This window comes from Tetrao urogallus, assembly GCF_951394365.1.
Source record: "Tetrao urogallus genome assembly, chromosome: 16".
Classification (NCBI taxonomy): Eukaryota; Metazoa; Chordata; class Aves; order Galliformes; family Phasianidae; genus Tetrao; species Tetrao urogallus.
In genome coordinates, this window is record NC_136829.1 from 5,788,066 (window position 1) to 5,808,592 (window position 20,527).

General features: G+C 46.9%; 1 protein-coding gene across 1 annotated transcript in view; it reads right to left on the bottom strand.

The window, feature by feature from the left end:
- RIMS4 (regulating synaptic membrane exocytosis 4) overlaps nucleotides 1-20,527 on the bottom strand; it is a gene marked incomplete at both ends in the record, with an annotated part of 43,732 nt that overhangs the window by 3,294 nt on the left and 19,911 nt on the right. Inside the window, 2 exons of the mRNA XM_079543431.1 lie at nucleotides 568-680; nucleotides 11,546-11,687. Of these exons, the coding sequence (XP_079399557.1) occupies nucleotides 568-680; nucleotides 11,546-11,687 (255 nt within the window). The remainder of the gene's footprint in view (nucleotides 1-567; nucleotides 681-11,545; nucleotides 11,688-20,527) is intronic.

The following is a 20,527-nucleotide window of genomic DNA, read 5'->3' on the forward strand; positions in this document are numbered from 1 at the left end:
CCCCTGCTATGAGCTGTGTCAAATTGTAGGCCCTAAGTGCCTGATCTCCTCCTGTGTTACTCTGGAGTAGCTCTGCAGTGACTCAAACCCACATTTTCAAAAACAGTCTCTAATTCCCTCCCAACAGCCTCCTAGCACAGCTTTGGTGACTCAGTCTCACACTCTTTGGCAGCAGCTAACCTCCAATTTCTGCCAGACCGCAATATTAGAGCTGCAGGCTGCTTCAGAAAATGCAGCTGTAGTGTGCCATAAGAACATCTCTACAGAGCACTGGGCTCTGTATCTGGGCTAGAAAAATGCATAGGATGTGTTTTCAGATTTTTCGCTGCATTTGACTTAGTCTGTGACTTTCGGATCTGACAGAGGAAAGTATGAAGCCGGCGCTCCCCTGCTGATGCCATATTAGCAGCCATCAGCATAACCTTGCAGCCAAGCTTACTCGATTTCACACAAAAATGGAGTGGAGGAGTGGTGGAACAGCAGATGCTGGACACATTATTAGGTGGCTCGTAGGAGTGGTCTGTTCAACACTAAATTTAAGCCATCTAAGATCTTGGTGTTCCTTACCCATCGAGGTGGTGGCCAAGGTCTGACGCCCAACAAACTGTGCGGGACCCATGCTGCCCAGGAAGTCACTGAACTGCCCAGCAGATGCCAGATGGACTCCACTGAAATTTAAGCTGCAAAAGAAAGTGGTTTTGGCAAGTGGTTAATTTGCGTTTTAAAGCAACTTGGTGTAACTAAAGAGCCTGATTTAAGACATCTTTGGCATGAATAACATTTACAAAAGCCTTTTCTCTTGCAAAGCTCAGTGATTTCAAAGGCAGTTTAGTTAGGCGGGATGCATTTAAAATCTCTTTCCTTGTATTAAAAAAAACACAAACAGTACTGGATGCAGTCAACAGTTGTTGAATACATGTTTGTCTACAAGGGAAAATCGCTGCCATCTCAGACTCACGTGCAGATTGTCACCTCTTCCAGGTAGCACTGTTATCTAAGCAGCTTCTTGGCGTAGTTCAGAGGAACTCTCTTGGTAGCCATCCTTTCCCAACCTTCATTTTTGGGAATTAATTAACACATCTAGAGCTGTGTTCAGATGTGAGCTCAAGGCTGCTGACATCAATCCCTTGGGAGTGAATTCCCTGTTGAGTTCTCACAGGCAGAACAGTGCACAATCCTCGACAAGAGGACCTCACTCCTTACCACTCAGCACCAGAATCACCCATCACACTCACTGCATGGTTTTCCCACCTGCTTCCCTGATCATCTTTGAAGCAGTCATGAGGACCCAAATCCTGGTTCAAGGCTAAAAGCACAGCAACCTCAAATGCCAGCAGTACCTCTACTTCAGCAACAGCAGCAAAGCAGAAGCTGTTAGAGGACACAGCCCTCAGCTCTATTCATCAGGCATCATTCTGAGGCATGACTTCAGTACACAGATGAGGCAATGCAAAAGGGTCAGACCCTGCGGCACGCTGATTTACGCAGCTGTATTACGGGCTGTTGGAAAACCTGCTGCCCCACTTGGTGCTAATGGCAAGGAGAAGGCCAGAAGCCCTCATTAAACACCCACACCTGTCCTGCTGGCATCTGCCAAGCCATCACACAGCTGCCCATCAGTTTGTGCCAGGGATACCCACACCATCGTGCCACACTCACACACTGCGTCCCAGGAAGCTGCTGTATGTGGAAGTGATGCAAACTGCAGCCCTGCACTCTGCCAAGTGGCCTCAGAGGGGGCAACTGCCCACATGCCGATCCAGCTCACCGCTTCCTGGAATTCATTTCTCAGAAAGGAAAAGAGAGGAGAGCCATGTGTTCCTTCCAACCTACCCCAGCAATGGAATTCAGGCGCAGCCCAGCCTTTGGGGCAGGCTGGGCACTGCAGGCTGCACACAGCCACAAAGATCCATTCATTCCCCTGCTGCGAACCACTTCCATTTAAAAGACATTCAAAGCATTATTTTAAACCCCATTCATCCAGAAGAGTGGTAATTTCAGGTTGAGATTTCAGTTCTCATTAGCTATGCGCAGATCCAGGCTCAACCCTGCTGGGAATATTTATTTATTCATGTGATGAAGGAGGAAGTCACGCACAGACCTCAGCATCATGCTGCACGTGTGACAGGAGGGACATGGCAGCAGTGGGACACGCTGACAGCTTCATGGGGTGGCTCATGGCCTCGTGCTAACAGCCAGAATTTTCCTAGGCACAGGGCACAGCCCAAAGCTGCCGGACCTGGTGAGCACTGCACACAGACACCCACCCCCAGCACTGCTGCATCTGCATTCACAGGGAAATGCGATGGGGAGCACAGAGCAGCCTGCAGCCAGGAGGCTACAAGCCTATGATTTGCCCATACAGGATGGAGCCCAGTGAGGCTCCACAAGCTGCTGGCCCAGGCATTCTGAACTGTACATAGAGGGTCAAGAAAGGGTGAAAAGTTGTGCTTAGAGAGAACCCGGAATAATTCAGGAAAAAGGAGATCTGACAGGGAAAGACATAAGATTCAGACAGAGATGAATGGACTATCAGCCAGAAGGTAAATGTTTTCTTTATCCTCTGCAATTCATGGAAGATAAATGGACAAGCCTTAGGTCTTACTCCTACCCCAGGGAATACATGACCTGAGCAAGCACGTAAATAACAAGCTGGCAAGAGAATGCACTGCACTCAGGAAAACGCTCACTGTCATGCTCCTAACAGATGCTCATCTCATTAACAAGATGCCTGGGATGAGGAGAATGGAGCACAAGTACAGGACTGAGAGAAGCCCAGATCTGCAGAAGTGCAAGGTACAGGTCTCCCTCTGTAAGTTCCCTGACCTCAAGGCAGGGCTGTGGAGTGAAGCCTGGCCAGTGACTGCTGTGGGGACTCAGAGGGAGAAGTGCACTCATCGAAACACCATTTTCCATTTGCAGCTCAAGCAAAAGAGCACCGGGATGGGTGAGGATGCTGCTGTGTCCCAGCACAGGGACTAACCTTAGAGGGATGGAAAAGGCCCATTTAAAAACAGAGACCAAGGTAAAGACCAAGGTAAAGACTCAGGCGTTTCGGCTATCAGCCACAGTTAATGGCTTTAACAGCACTGCATGAAACTCAATTATACATCAGACAGTTAATGTTCCCTTATGTTGTTATATCTGGATGGAAAAGGAAGATGCAGGGAATTCTTTAATGGATCACACCATTATGTGGTGGGACTGCCTCGTATGCTGCATTGAGCTTTTGCAGTGCTGCTTTATTAGACATCTGAAGCAGCAGCTTTAAATCAGGTTCCTTGGCTCTAAGCAATTCCAGGATGTATATTTGGTTATTGTCAATAACCCTGGAATGGAAGCAATTTCTGTTTGGAAAAATCATAAGTCACCTCCAAGAAAGCTATTGCTGCTTCCTGGAGAGGAGAGAGGAAAAACAAAACTGCAGAAACGTAGCATGCGTGTGAAGAAAAACCAGCAGGAACCATTAAGCTGCATCAGCTAAATTTAGGATGCTCAAAAGAGCCCGGTGAGTTCTGTCTGTCAATGTCCAGTGAAAAGCTGGGACGGTGGGTGGGGGGACCAGGCCTCGTGCAGTCAGAGGTCTGTGCAACACCTTCTCCATTCACTCACCTGCTTTTTTGGAGGGAGGAAAAGAGCTGTAGGCATCTTCAGGACTTCTTTGAGGTGTTTGAGCCCTGGTGCTCCCCTGAGCCCTCCCTGCCGCTACACCTCATGTTCTTCTGTTCCACTGTCCAGAAGTCAGACCATGGGATTCTTCTGGTCCCATCACTAAAAGCACTCCCCCTCCCCACCACCTCAGTCTTCCTTCCCCCAAAAAACACTCCACCTGAAGGGGTGGAAAATGCTGCAACCTGATTATCACCAGGATCACTTTATCTTGACATAAAAAGAGCTGCTAAAAACAGCTGCAGGAACAAAAAGGCAGCATTCTGCAGCTGACCTGCAGGTAGCAACTGTCATATTCAGCACGGCCCTGGGGACAGGGCTGCTGCTCCAGACCCATCAGCAGCACACCAAGAAGATTAACAGGTGACACCGTCAGCCTTTTGTCTAAAGGGCACAAAGCCTCCGCCCAGCGAGCACAGCACAGCCTTTTGAACAGGCAAGAAATTAATTAATTTCCTCCAGCCCTCTGCTTTCACTAATCATGATTCATGGGCTCTGCTTTGTCACAGCTGACTGGGAATTATTTTAATGAAGTTAAAGATAACGGATTTGGCCGTGGAATTGGTTTTAAGTAAATGTGACTCTGGTTATTGACCTGGAGGTGTGGGCAGGACAGGGCGACCTGCTGGGTGTCAAGGACAAGCAGAGGGCAGTGTGCTGGAGGACTTGCACAAGTCCTTGGCTGCAGGCAAAGGGGCCAAGCAAGGAGTGCAGCACCACAGCAGCACTCAGAGTGTGACGGAAGCTGGGGTCTCCGGGCCCATCAGTGCTGAGCAGCACAGGCAGAACATGCAATAACATTAATTCTGCTCGCAGCTCGAGGCTGATTTTGCCCAGGCTGCAAAATCCGCTCCAGATGCATGGATGGCCAATTCTAAGAGCACGCCACGAATCGTGCCGCAAACATCGCAGCACCGGCAGCAGACCGAGCTGGGACAGAGCGACAGGAGCTGCTCTGCAGCCGCTCGGACAGCCACGAGAGGGAGCCAGGAGCCAAGGCCGGCACGGGCTGCGCCTGCAGCGTGCGAGCCCCGAGCCCAGCGCATCGCTCACCGCCCTGCCCGCCTGAGAAACGTCCCTGCAAGCACCACCGGTTCTGCTGGGAGACACTTATGTGTGTTCAGACTGGGGCTGAGGTTGGCCAGATGTCGGTTTTTCCTTTCTGTTCGTTTAGTTGTTAAGTGCAACATCGTAATCCTGATTATTTAGGAAATCCGTGCAGCGGTTTCTGAAGACCGTGCTCCTGTGTTAGGTCAGGGCATGTGAAATCTGTCCTCTTCAGAGTAATGTAAGAGTGGCTGAAAGGCTCTCTGCCAGCTGCTGCTCTTTTAAGGTAGCAGCCATTCCAGGGCTGCCCTTCCCTGACACACACAAACCATCAGGCAGTCGGATCCTCCACAGCACGCTGCTCTTCTTCACATGTACTCAGATGGAAAATGAGTTACACGAAATTCAGGATCTGAACACCTTCACGGACAACGCTGACCTCAAAAGAAAGAGCAGAAGGAAAATTCAGAGTACCTGTGCTCATTCCTTCCTACTGCAACTGTGGCTCCACTGCAGCTCACCCCACCACTGTTGGTTGCACGTCAGCATGCAGAGCACACGGCATACAGACATGTCTAAGGAAAATGTATCATTAATTTCTCTCTTTGTCCACGTGCAGTTTGTATGACTTCTTTTCTACATCTATTTTTAAATTGCTTCTGGGATTCTGTATGCCAGGTACTACCACTGTGCTGCTGCAGACGGCTGCAGAATCTGCTTGTCAAGACCATGAAAAACTTGTATGGAATAGGATAGGGAAGCACCTCCACAAGTCAGCAGGTCCTCACCCAGCCCTAAGGCCAGAGCAGCTTATGTACATCCTAATGACAGCCACTCACCCACCCTGCTCTGAAACCCTCTCTCCCTAGACAGCTTGTCCCTTTGCTTTGCTTCACTTTTTCCTTCCCAACCACCTTCCTATCAGCCCTGAACGTCATTTCTGAGTTATCAATGTGAAGCACAAGACAGCCTATTTCCTTTCCTTAGCTCTTGATAGAATTATTATATTTTTTTTTGGTGAACTCTCACTTCCAAGCCATCAGGACTGGTCTCACATGCACCAACCTGTGCTGGCCGCATAGCAGCTGCTACAGCTGTGCAAAGAAATGCAGAGCAAGGAACTGACCTCACAGATGGGTGCAAAGCCCTGCTGCCAGGGAGTTCTGGCGAGAGAATAAGAGTATTCTGAGACAATGCCGTGCCTTCTCCCTTGGACCAAATCCTCATAACTCTTTCCATCTCACTTGTACACTACTCCTTGGCACTGCGCTGCTCTTCAGCCATGCAGGGACTTGTGAAGCCAGAAGCTCCTTTCAGAAGACAACGCTCTGTCTTGTGCTTTTCACCATTTATTCACACTATTATCCACACAACCGCCTATATCTGCTGTCAGCCCAGACCTATAGAAGTTACTTTTAAAGAACTCCATCCTCTGTGCTGAGTACTGACATGGAGTTTGGCTGGGCCCTGGGCACTGCTGGGCTTCAGAAAGCATAACTCTCCTATGTATTTTCTAAAACAATTTTTCCTCTTTTTAGCACACAAAGTGGTGATCAATAAACATGTTGCCTGAACACAGCCACACAACTGAATATGCAGCTGTGGCTTAACCTGCACGGCTGGATGAACAGATTCACTACATCCAACATCCCCTGCATGAGGATGGCCCTCAGCTGTGTCTTTAAAAATCTGGGACAGCAAGACACGCTTCATCCAGAGGAAACTGAGATGCAGACTCTTCTGAGAATGATAATATGTTCAACAGTTATTTTATCTGAACAGAAAGAAAAAGGCATCAGAACTCCAATTTTAGGAAGCAGGAACGTTCTGTCTAACAATCACAATCATCCACACTGCACATTAAGCTCTCCTAAATTGCATCTATCACACACAAAAGCCACATTGCTGTTTGCCAGACAAGGAAGAAGGCAGAACTGGTTAATTCAGCATCCCCTGCCCCTGCCTTTACAACACGTCCAGTACACATCAGGAATTATTAATGCAATGCACACCTGAGTGCCACAAGCCCGGGCACACAGCCCCATATGCTGTCAAAATTGATGTGAGTGCTGCAGGAGCCTTTGCTTTGGCTGTGAAAGGCTTGTGAGAGCACCTCTCCCCGCAGTACCTGACGTGGAGCTCGCAGCACCAACCACACAGCTCTGCTCAGCCTGACAGCTCCGTCTCTGCCTCCCAACAAGCTCTGCTCTCTCCCAGCCACTCCACTCGCTGTAACATTTTTAGCACTGTGACGTACTGTCTTATGTGCAGTAACACGCTGTACTCCATTTGTGTGCGCTTCCGTCTGCTGCATGAATTCTGCCACTTAAACTGTGCTAGAAAAATGAGGCAGGGAACAGTGTACCAAGGCCTCCCCCACTCCTTCCCCACCTCGCCAGGCAAGCTGCAGTTCCACAGCTTGTCTCAGCCGTGCTCAATAAAAGACACCCACTGCCGCCTGTCCTCTGGTCACTGCAGGTGGGATTCCATGCATTCAGCCCTGTGACAATAGGGGCACAGCCACTCTGAGCCATGCTGGTCAAGCTGAACAGCACCAGGATCTGCTGCTGTTGAACAGGCTCACTCACTGGGATGCTACAGAAACAACTCTCCTTGCCTTCCCTGATTTCCAGCTTAAGACCTCGGAGTCTTGGTATCCTACAGCCTGAAATGTATTAACAACACATTTCTTTTAAAAGACTCAGATAAAAGAAGAGCCCTAAAGGTAATTTGTCATAAAAGAGACTAGAAGTCCCTTGGCTATGAACACCAAGAAACAGGATGTCAGTGAATAGCTACAACATGAATAATTCAGATGGTGCTTTTAGGGATCAAGCATTCCTCTGCTTTTGGAGTAACAATGGTACCAGTGCTGATCTCTGGGTGAAGGACAGCAAATCTGAAGGGGATAGGTAGCGACAAGGCACATCAGTGCAGTCTCCAGCTTCCTTCTGGTTCCTGTTTCATAGTAAAGCAGACAAAGGCAGGCAGCTCAGAAACTAGTTGTCATTGGGACTGCTCCCTCACAGGCACTCATGGGAAAACCAGAGCAAGCTGTGGCTTACAGGCACAGCAAGAGCCAGAACACAAGCGAGAGGCACAGGATGCCCAGCACAGGCTGCCTTGAGCCCAACACCACAGCAGCTGCAGGAGAAGCAGGTAAGGTAATCTTGTGATGGGAAAAAGGGCAATGATGCGGCTAACAAGAAGCTTCCTTGCTGGACAGGCAAGCTCATCTCAACAATTACAAGAACAGACCTCAACGCTTTTGCTCTCTTCACCTGCTGGGCCTTTCTAAGGTAAATGTCACCTCAGCTCTCTGTAAGTTAATCATCTCTGCAGCAGCCAGCAAGAACAAAAAAACCTGACAAGTAGCATGTATTAGGGACCACAGCAGCTAGCAGCCTTTTGTTCCAGGCCCATTTTTGTCTTTCTGCTCCATTTTCAGAAAGAAAAGTGGTTGGCAGGAATAAGTTCTACACAAGTCCAGAATCTGAATGTCTTGTGCAGCTTGTTGCTTTCTGGATGTCTTGTGCAGCTGCAACAAAACTCAGCCAAAACAAGATGTAGGTTGTGCAAGAACTTGGACAGAGCTGCTGAATCCCAAAGGTATATTTGAGAGTTACTCTTCTCTGCTGAATTCTTTCCCTGTGGTGATATCGGTGCTGCCACGGGACTGCCTGGTAGGCACATGTTACATGGGGAGCTGCTCTCTCATGCAATTTGCTAAATATGTACTTTGAAAACACTGCTGCAGAAATCTGTACCCAGTACAAGGGATGGTTTGGATGAATTGTGAATGGAGATACCTATGTGAGATCTGTGGAGGATGAAGAAAGTAAGACTCCGAGCTGAAAGATCATGCCACAATAAGATGCAAGTCCTAGAAAGTGTAAGAAAGCCATCCAAGAAACAGTCTGTTGGAAAGAACAACTCAGAAGCCACAGTAAGGACGAGACAGATGGTGTTCCTGGTCCCTGCAGCACGCAACCCAGGCTGGCAGAGCACACCAATACATGAGGCTTGGCGCCTGCACATTGAGCCAGGGGGAGAAATCTAGAAGCCTTAATGACTGAAAATTGGTTTCTCTGAAATAAATATCACCTTCCCCCTCTATAAGGTCTCACATTGAGTTTTATTAATTTCCTATGCTAGTGCACAAGTACTGTGCAGGATAAAAGCTGAGTAATGTGCTTGGGGAAATTTTTTTCTTAACTGCAAAAAAAACCCAAAAAATCAGTGGAGCAGTGCACTGACATCATCAGCTCTCTCTCGTGTGCTGTATGAGCTCACATTCCAGCTCCATCCTGCAGATCAGCTAACCTTCCACATACTTCAGCCTTTGGATCACACCCTGAGATGAGTATTTTCCTGAAGGAGGGCCTACCATATCTGAGAAGTATATCCCTATACAAGGTCTTTCCATACAATGATCCAGATTTCATGCATTACAAAATTATGACAACCACACTGCAAGCACTGCTGCTCAAAATCATGCAGTATATCTTTGACTGTGATTCTCTGCTCTGCAACAGAGCAGCTGGAGCTAGCTGCAGCCAGCCCAAGTGAACATGACAGAACTCAGTCTTGTCTTGGTTGACAGAGAGCAGGTAGCAAAGTTTTACTGAAATGTTTATCACTTCAGTGGATCACCTCCGGGAGTTGTCATTTAGTCCTTAAAATGCAGAGGATCAGGAAAACAATGAACTCTGGAAACAAGCTCTTCCGGAAAACAGTGTTTGAATCCATCTTCTTCCCTCTGTGTGCATACCAAAGAGGTAAATGGGTAGGAAGAACCAAGGTAACCTCGTGCTGCTGAAGATCAGGTTTCTAACAGTCACCAGCAAAAGCTCCCTGGCCTAGGACTATCTGCATAAGTCAAAAACCAGCAGTGAAAAAAAAATAAACTTGCCACAGCTAACAGTCATATGAATCTTCATTGTACTTCCCTGGGAAGGCATCTACAGCAAACAGGAGAAGCCAAGAGAAGTCTGATTCAGCAGAATACATTTTTGCCCCTTGAAGCTATTCCCCAAACACTTCCTTTCTTTGCCACAGGAAAAAAAAAAAAGGCAAAGGAAATCCCCTCCCACCACGTTCCAAGAGAATAGGGTGCTCTCAGCTCTTTGTACTCACAGCCCTTTGTTATCAGCCATGGCTCAGACTGATAGCCACAGTTCCCATGGGCTCTCCAAGATCAATTATCCCACCTGAACAAAGCATCCAGGAATCCCTTATCACACACATCAGAGAAGCAGAGCAGGAAGCAGCCCACCCCAGCGCAGGGGCTGGTGAGGATGCTCCAGCAGAATTTGAGGCTTGAATACCAAATGTCAGACATGTTCTAATAAAGACATTTGGATTGCAATGCAGGATTTCTCTGCCACACTGATAGCTACGTGCTGCTTGCCTTCAGGGTGTTTGTATGGGTGCAGCACTGTCTTGGCAGAAATATCTTCTCTCCAGGAACGACCAGCCAAAAAAGCCAGCAAATGCAAGGACAGGATACAGCAAAGAATACCCTTCCCTGAAGGACAAGCAATGTAAATATAAAGGGAAAAATATTTCACTCTGCACGAAAGCAGATTCTTGCCTCACAGTGCCAAGGGACCGAACTTAATCACTAATCCTCTGAATCTCAGAGCAGAAGCAGAACTCCAAGCCACAGGACTGTGGTGGTGTAGATGGAATATATCCCCCGAGACAACAGCTCACTGAAGAGATAAAGTACATCATGGCTTCAGAGCGACAAGATTGCTATCGCAGCCTGTGCCTCATTACTATTTCCAACCTTCAGCACAGACCTGTGATGCCTTTCCAGGATTAGCCTACTTCCAAAGCTAAAGAAAGTATCTCTTAATTTACAGCCTGTTACTTATTTAACACCGGAACTGCATTAATTATTTGAGGGAGCCTTTGGTCTATCCTGGTATTCTAGCAGTACAGTGTACATGGAATATCACACAGAACTCAAGAGCGTGTACAGAGTGAAGCCATGCATGGCACCAGACTTAACCAGAACACATTTTAGGTATATAAACATTTTGGTCTCATACCCAGAAACATGGAACTATGTGATATATATTGCCTACCCTTTTTTAATACTGGTTTGTTTTATGGTATTTTTTTCCCCACTTCCAAGATTCCCATGAATGGCCATCATAATCAAATGATGATAATTTCCATATATGGCTTCAAATAATGGAAATACAGAAAATGGAACTAAAGACAAGGCAGTTCCTGAAGTTCTGGACCCTGATGCTTTGCATTCAGTTACAAATGCAACAAAGTGAGTCGTAACTTCTTGTGGTTAAAACCTGGTTCTAAAACACACTTTTTAGGACACTACTCAAATCCAAAAGAAAAGTTCTTCAACAAGAACTTGTAAATACAGTTCTTAAACTTTAATATCAGAGTCACTGTTTTGTCACTTGCATCATTTTCATCACCTCAGCACACTTTTGTTTCCCAAATCAAAAATGTATTCTGCAATAGGGGAGACAGAGAGCTACCAAGCAATGTTGAAGACTACTGGCTTATAATCTATTTACCAGTAATGAGCCTCAGCTATTCACCCTGAATTATTCTTCTAAAGGCAGAGCTGTTAAAAGTAATGGGTATCAGCTTCAGCTCAGAATAATGAGGACACTTTAAAAAGTATATAAACAGCTGGAGTATGTGCCAGCTATGCAGGAAGAGGGAGCAATGTGCTCTGCTCTAATTGGATGGGCAGTGCAACTGCAGCATAAACGAGTCACACACACACACCTAAAAAAACCTAACAGGTACAAGAGCAGCGCAATCATCCAGCCCACTTTCAGTGACTTACTTTCCCTCTGATCCATAGCTGTTCATGCTGTCCTCAATGGACTCGTGGCTGGCCTGGCGCACGGTCCGGCTGGGCATTTCCACAGCCAGCCCTGTTTCTGTGCTCCTTTGGATGGCTCCTTTGAGTCTCCGACCATCCCCATCTGGAAACAAAAGAAGAGAAGGGGCAGTTAGCCATTGTGCTCAGAGCCCTTTGCTGTAACAGAGCGAAGGAGAAGCAGAGGAGGCCTTGCAGAAGATCAGCCTGGCAGCACTTTGCTCTCACGCTGTGCTCTGTTACTCAGCCTCGTCAACTGCTCCCAGCCATCTCTGGAACAAAGCCCGACATCCAGCAAGCCAGTGCCCAGCAGATACTCAAAATATACATAACACCCTACCTACCTCAAGTATTTGTACCAATTAATTATGCATTGAGTCCAGGTGCACACAGGCACGCAAGGTGGCTCTATGCACAGATCTACTCAACTCATGAGGACAAGCAATAACACCCACAGGCAGACCGAGGTGTGCTGTGTGACCAAGCTCCAAACATCTCCTAAACCCCACAGCAACTACCTGTGAGGAGCAGCAGAGAGCCACTGCTCCATGTCAGCAGGAAAGGAGAAGGCCAGGCAGCAGCAGGGGTACTGAAGGCAGGAGCCATCCCAGATGGACAACAGGGGAATAGAGGGGCGCAGCCAAAACACTCCCCAGTGTCAGCACTTGGGATGGCATCAGCAGGGAAACCCCAGAGAGCACCATTCCCACTGCACATTGCCTGGGTCAGAGCGCAGGGAATTAAGGAGCTTCTCTTCCCTCCTGGGTGCAGCCTTCAGAGGCTCAGCCCTCTGAAATTAAAAGCTGCTATTTTCATCCTTCTTCTCTAGCAGTCTGTTTCACAGAACAAACCACGTTATATAATGAACATGTAATGAATATCATTACTATTAATTGCTTTTGCTGGCACTAGAAAGCTCCAACCCTCATCCCACATACAGGACTCATCTGCACCACATCAGCTCCGAGTCTTCCGAACAAAGCAGAATATCCAAGTCCATTCAAAAGTGCCCATCTGCTAACCAGGATTCACACAACAAACCTCCAACCCACCAACACAGTTTCTCTTATCTTACTTCTTGCTACCAGGCTGACGGCACTGAGGAGGGAATGCAACACTGCTAAGTCACAGTGCTCTCAGAAACCCACCAGCTTCCCGGCACCCCTTGCTAAAGAAATGATGAAGCTACTCAGACCGAAGAACTCAAGATCCCCAAATATTTAAAAGAATAAGTCATTCTCTGCTACTTTAGAGAGACACAAGGATATCTGTAAGAACTTCTCTAAAAGATGCAGAACACTTGCTTGTGCAGCAAGCTGCTTAACCTAATAGCATTTTTCTTTGGGTCTCAGTCTAACAGGCATTTTCATAAAAATAAGTAAGATATCAAAATACTTCTAATCCTACTTCTCCAATTTTACCTGCAATGAAATGCAAAGAGAATTTTTTTCTTTTTACATAAACTCAGCCATAAAGTCTCTTTTCTTCCAGTACCCCGAGGTTTCCAGCTGGGTGAGCACATTGGCCCCAGGGCTCTGTACCAGCTGCCATCCCCACATATGGTGCTGCATGGGTATGCATGTCCCTGTGGGCTGACAGAACAGAATATATATGTTTTCTGTTAACATTAACTACAGTTTGTATTGTTTGTCTGCCTACAGCAATGCATGAAGCGTATTGTATAAATCAGGAAGTCACACAAACGTAAAACAGATATTTTTTAAAGAGCTTTCAAACTCCAAACCTTCAGGCAAGAACATTAATACAGGCATCAGCAAAAGCAAAGCCTAAGCAGCCTCGCATACTTCCCCAGCTGCTGCAGAAATGCTCCCTTTGATGCTTCTTCTACAAGCCTGTACAGTTTGCTTTGGTCCCCCAGTGGAGTTTCTAGGTTCCCTTCAGAGAGCACCCCACAGCCTGACCTGATGCTCCCTGTCATTCCTCACACCGACCTCCACAAACAGCCTTTCTGTCACCCATGTCTGTCACTTCCCAGCCCACCCCTACACAGGTGCTCTCTGCACACATCTTTCTGCACCTGCTAGGTTAGCAGATGTGAGAGCTTTGCTAGGCAAGCAGATCCAAAACAACTGATACATATGTTGAAGTTAAACAATGGAAAAATGTTCACTTGCCCAGCTATAGAACACTGCTTAAAAAAAAATCTGCTTAAAAAAGATCTCTAGATTATTTCTCCAAACTAATTAGGCACAACGCTTAGAAGACCATGCATCCACATCTGACACCAAGACAGTGGCCTGGGACACAGCATGGCATGATGGCAAGTCAAGGTATGCTTGCTGCTTTCCATCACCCGTGCTGACTCAAAGCTGGGGGCTGGGGCACTGCCATCAGCCACCCTGCTCAGCATAGGGCAGGGGAATAAGAGGAGGGAAAAAGGTAATTCTGAGCTGCTCTCACTTGCCCTTTGTGGCTCCCTACAGGTGGGCACTTGTCAGTATTCCCAATCACGTTCACAGCTATGCCACATAGATATTTAAAAGAATAAAAAAATTAAAAAAGATAACGATAATGGAGAAACTCTGGAAAAGAAGCCAGGAATGAGTCAATGCAAAGGATGAGCTGCTATCATAGAGACAAGAGCCTTCCACCATCCATCAACTGCTGCAGCTAACTAACTACCTCCAGTCACTCTGCAGAAAGTTTCCCCAGCCTTGTTCTCCTTCAGTCTTCTTGGCAGCAACGTCTCTCAAACAGAAGGAGCTGAACTTTTTGGCTGATGTGCCAAAAAACGAAGCTCCAAACCACCTCAGCCCAAACCAATACTGAAACAGGCTAAGGGTGTGCAATGAGCACCAGAAATAGGGCACAGGCTCCTAACCTGCTTAAACCCTTCAGTCAAACTCTGCCTATGGTCAGAACACAACAGCAATATGTTATTTTACTTCCCTCAGTCAGGAGAGCAGGATCAGAAATAACATAATGGGAAAAAGAGTCGTTGCAGAATTAAAACTGTTATGTGCACTGCTTGTCTGCAGGCTGAAAACATTTCAGAGGCAATGGTCACCTGCCCTGGCCAGTGCAGAGAGGCAGAGCTGAGCCTCCTCTCTCAGCTGAAGCCCTGTGCTTTGCAGATCACACAGGTAGATGACAAAACCCCGGAGTGCTGCCTGGCAAAACCATTTGCCTTAATTGTTACAAGAGTGGTACTGTGATTTTCTGCAGCGCCTCTAGATTTATTCCCTGCACCTTTTCCAATTAAGCAGTGAACACCGAGGGTTCTGCAGCAGGGCAAGTACACAGGGCAGCATGCAGCATGAAGCAGATCCAGGTACAGAATGACCTTGGGAAGGAGAAATGCTCTGCCCAAATCACCAGGCTGACAGCACCCAGCATGGCGGGGATGCTAAGAGCCAGAAGGGACCAGCAGACCCTTTGCCAAGCTGGCTGTGCTGGCAGGTGCTTCCATTTCACTATTTCATGTTCTGCTCAGCCAAACAATTTATGTTTATCTAAAGAATATCTTCTATAGAGGCATCCACTCCAGACTGGAAGATAGAGAGACGCAGTATCTGCTGCTCGCCTGCACAGCTTATTTTACTGCTTGATATTTAAAGATGTGACTGAAGTTTGCCCGGCTCCAGCTCTCAGCCATCAGCTTTTTAATGCCCTTCCCCACCACAAGGGCTGCCTTGTGTTCTCACTAGAAAGGCTCTTCTGCAGCATAATCAAGTCATCTCTCAATCTTTTTTGACAAGTTAAACAGACCGAGGTCTTTATGTTTCTCATGCGCTGGCATTTTTTCCCTCCTGCCCTTGAATCATTTTAATGACCTTCCCAGCTTTTAAACACCCTTCAGAGAACAAGCGCACAGAACTGGAGCCTGCATTTGATCACACACCGAAAAAAAAAGAAAAGAGGTAAAATTCAGCTGGTGCTCTCATTTTGACTGCTGCTGTTTGCATCTCCCCAGACCACAGTAAGCTCTTGGCAGGGCAGCACTCCTCACCGGGATGCTGTGCACTCTGTGCCTGTCCTGCTGCTACAACCCTGGAGAACATAACATTAAGAAATACATAACAAACAAAAAACACATTTCTTTTAAAGGAGACAACTCAGTAAACTGTCTATACAGCTCTATACAGCTCTCCTACTCTCAGTACTACTTACCTTGGTAACATGCACATCACCTGTGAATTCAGTAAGGTTTACATATATGCTTGCTCCATACCAAATGAAAGTGCTGAACAGCAGCAGACCTGCCTGGATGCCTGCCTGGATGCCTACCTGTGCGACCTGGTGTAGGGAACCTGCTTTGGCAGGGGGGTTGGACTCGATGATCTCTGGAGGTCCCTTCCAACCCCTACAATTCTGTGATTCTGTGATTTAACATGCCTCCAATCTTAGAGGATTTTCCTTGCCAAGTGCTTTCTGAGCACCAAAGAACATCTGTGGTCTATTTATCACTTTCCCATTTGTAGGGTCATGTTGTTCTAGCACATAACCCTTACATATGCATCACATTTACCCAGATACCTGCTTCTACTATAACAAGGGAAAAAAGACCCATTTTTCTTCAATCTTACTTGATTTACATTAATTATATTTCCATCGTTGTGTTCTTTATTAATTACACCTTATTATCACGATTCTCCTAGTTCTGTCTGGGAGTAACATCAGACCACCAAAACATGAGTTTCTTCTATATGGATTAATGATGGATGGAGGGGTGACCATGGAGCATAGCATCCTTTGAAGCATCTTCTTCCTTAAACACATCGTCGCTTGCCAACTGCACTGAGGCATCTCAAGGAAGATGGAGCTCCTGCAGTACAGCTGACCACCACCTCAAACTGTGCCTTCACCCTGGAGGTGGGAAATACAGTAAAACAGTCCCTGTCCGTCTGTCCCCCAAGGAAACAGTGACTATCACTCATCCTCTCTTCCCTATCACCTAACACAACTCATTAAAGCCCTTTCTCTCTGCAGCAGACTGATCTCAGTGCTCAGAGAACACCAAATCTTGAAAATCTACGCAAGTTGTGCAATAGCTCATTCCAAGGTCACGATTACATAATTAGTGCTATCACCCAGAATTGCAGCACAGTAGCTGGTTACTGAGCCGACATTTGAGGGACACTGTGCCCCTTCCACTATCCTTATGCCACCTCTCATCACCTCCCCACTGCTTCCTTCCTCCCCACTCAGGTGCTTGGTATCTTCCTTCTCTTTCCAGTTTGTTTTTCATTTTTTCCTCTGTTTGCTGAATGCTACCAACGCAAAAAGCATGATGTATGTGCTAACGGCCCTCCCACACTTTAGAATTAATTGCTATTGATTTAACCCTTAAATTAGGAATTGACTGGATTTCAACTCCATCAGCTTTGCTCCTAAATTAACCAGCTGCCTCCATGCACGGAACACACTGCTGCCAAAGCACATGACCCGCAGCACCAGTGAGGCCACCCAATACACCTTACACATCCATCAGGACAGCCTGGTCAGCTTTTTGCCTTCCCAAACTTGGAGTGTAAGGGGAAAAAAAAACGGGAAGGAGAATCAGCTGGTTGCTGACTTGCAGGTTACATTTGCTCCTATTGCAAAGCTCTGGACAAAATAATAGTCCATCCTTTTCCAGCAGGACCAGTCTGAGCCTGAGCAAAGAGGATGCATTTCTACTCATGCTCCTACCCACGCCAAGCAGCATGCATTGATCCGCATCCCTGCGTGCTGCAGGATATTGGCCTGAGAGCACTCAGCTCTCTGCCTTCACACCTGGGTCCCCCAGCAAATGAATTATCTGCTCTGCTCCAAAGCAAGGTCTGGGTTCAAAGCAACACTTACACAGCATTGAGAACTGACAGCCCCAGCAGGGGCACGGAGAAAAACCCATGTGATAGAGGTGATGCACCCTTGGGAGCCAGCTGTGGACTGTGTGTACAAGAAGAGATGAGCAGCAGAGTTCTGCAGAAATGAGAGGAAAAATGAGACAGCAGTGTACCTGCTGCATCCATGGTTCAAACATAGCCCTGCCAGCTGTTCCATCTTCCTCTGCTTTACTCTTACGGTCAAAAGCTAAGAGAAGGTTCTTTCTTCTTCATGGAGGTTTGCCCCAGAAATAATGTAAGTCAGTCTGGGGCTGAAAAAGGAAAGCCACCATGCACTTATCACCTGCTGAGATCAGGAAGAAGGGTCCCAAGTCCAGGTGCTGCCCTTTGGCACATCTCTGGGCATAAGGCAAAAGACTCAGGGATGGGGGATCTTCACACACCATGAGGTTCTGCTGAACCACTGACCACAATCAGCTGTGAGATTAATAAAAACTGCACTGTTCAGAACAAAAGCAAAAAATCCTCTCCCAGCCGAGCACAAACATCCAACATCTGTGCAGCCCGGCACGCACTGAGCAGAGTGGCTGCAGCTGTTGGGTGTGCATTGCAGGCCCTGAACATGGGTGTGCGTTCAGAGCGAGCCAGGCTGCTCTCCTACTGCTGAGGAAGAAAGATGTAAGTGCTGGATTGTCGGCAGCTTAACAAGATGAACTCAATCTCATCATGCCTGGCAAGCTCTAACATCCTGCCAAGTATTCCCAACGTCGACATCCTAATGGAGTGTGAATTATGAGCACCTAAAGAGAGGCAGTTTGTACTGTGCTCCAGAACATGCCAGACTATCATCACAGCCTGAGTAATCCACCAGAAATGACAGAAAATGGCTGGGGATAAACAGGGGCACTAATCAGGCTGCTAGCTTCGTTCCCCTTGCCCTACTTTCAGCTGCTATCAGAGTTACACCCTTCTTTCCAAATGAAACAGAAAATCTTCCATGGGGCAGAAAAGATAGTTTAACACATTAATTCTTAATCTGTGCAGATTAAGTACATCCATGCAGCTGGGAAAGGACAATCACTCTTCCTTCTCCCATCCCACTATTTGCCCCTGTCTTTTCTCCCCCAACCCAACAGGCACTGACTGCACCCTGCCAAGATGACCACCAGTAAAACCAACTCTCCCCACGATCCATACTCCTTCCGCTTTCTCCTGATCAGCAAGACAACCAAAAATCAGGTAATTTTTATCAAGCAGGTAGTAGAAGGCAGCAGGCACCTGGCTACAGCCTTAAGGCTCCATCCATTCCTCACCCCCTGAGCGTGGGATGCACACAGGAAAGCTTCCCCTGCTGACGCTGTGTGGCTGAGCAAGGCACAGGAGGCCTGCAGGTCTTTATGAGGTCTTTATGTGCTGGCCTCCCCCCACAGCAAGATGCTATCCCCAGCTGCAGATCGAGTGGAGCATCACTAAACCACTGGTTTACATCTCGTCTTCCTGAGCTCCATCTGCAAATTTTAGACTAGAAAAATGAGATACACTCATTCTGCTCCATTTGAGTTTGAAAACTAACAAACAGTTTCCACGATGCTATTTTTAATGATTTGACCTTTTTGGAAAATTCATCTGCGTAAGAAAGAATTAAATGGCCAAAATTCTTATTTAGAGATTTCTAATGAAAGAATTCTGTAAAATTCAACAAATTGCACGTAGGCAGGAAAATGTGAGATTTTCTCCTTTGCTGACAGAAGAGACAAAGCTAAGAAACCAGAAGGGAAACATATCCATCCCATTTGCCAATGGCTTTTAAGGAGATTTTTGACTATGGTAAAGTCTTATGTTTTTCACCACTAAAAAAAGAGTTAGAGTATCATAAGACTACGAAAACTGATCATTTCTTCCAGAGTATTTCATGGAACTGCTTGCAGCAAGATCTGACTCCTCAGAATTCTTTCCATGGGTCTCTCTTTCGTTTGCAACTGGAGATCCAAATAGCTTTGTCTGATGGCTGGTTCTTCACTTTCGTAAGAAAATAGAACATGCTGCCTCCTCTTCCCCCAGCCTGCCATGCTTCGCAGGAAAGAGTCTGATTAAATGAAAAGTCCGTATGCATACAGAACATTCCCTGCTGTAACAATTCCTCAGCAGCCTACTGATGAGACACCAGCAATTCCCTGCCTGCAGGCCCGGCTCTCCAGGGACAGAGAAGCACAGGGCTGCTGATGCTGCAGCTCCCAGACATGTCCCCAGCCCTTCCACACCTTCTCCTTCTTAAGCGTTCAAGTGAAGACTGATTAGTTAAAAAAATCCTTGCTATGGTATTTATAATTGCAATAAACTACATGTACAATCATTGCACAGCAGTGAGGCGATCCCTTCTTTCCACTTCTTGCATTTTTGTGGTCTAAGAGTCACCCAGGGTTTATTCACCCCTCTTTGACACTCACACAGCCCCTGGGGTCAGCTATCCAAGTGCACTCTGAGACCAGGAATGTTGAGCTGCTGGGCTTGGAGAACAGGTCTGAGTGGCACAGCCACAGGTAACAATAAATAATACAAATTATTTAACCACTGCATGGCAATACTTATTCCCTATTAAATTGGTATACTGCATCTGACATTTTCCTCCAAGTGTTTTAAGGTGATGTCTTTTAAGTTCAAAACCTAAAACTTTGCAAGCTATGAGATTTGGGCATGGAAAAAATAGGAAAGGCCAAGGGGTGAGTGGCTATAGCTTGTCTGCCAGGGTCATGCCAGAGCTTTCCTGCTGTTATCTCAGGAGGGCCAGAGGCACAGATCTGTGTCCCTGTCCTTGGAAGTCCTCCAGCAGCCCAACCAAGTTATAAAGGCCAGGTTGGGATTTCTCCTTAATTACAAGAGTGTTGAACCAGAGCACTGTCCCAATTCTGCCATCCATCTTACCTATTAATAACTCCTTATGAGGACATTGCTTAAGTCCAGGGTCTGAAATATGAATGAGCCTGAGCTGCAGAAAACCTCTCAATTTAGAAGAGGATCACAAAAATGAGGTGACTTCACACACACACACATAAAAAAAGCAGCTAGAAAGCGTCACTATAAGAGAAGGATGGCATGAGATGAAAGAGCTGCCCTGCCCACGCTTCGCTACACCAGGGAGCTCTGCAAGACACTGCGC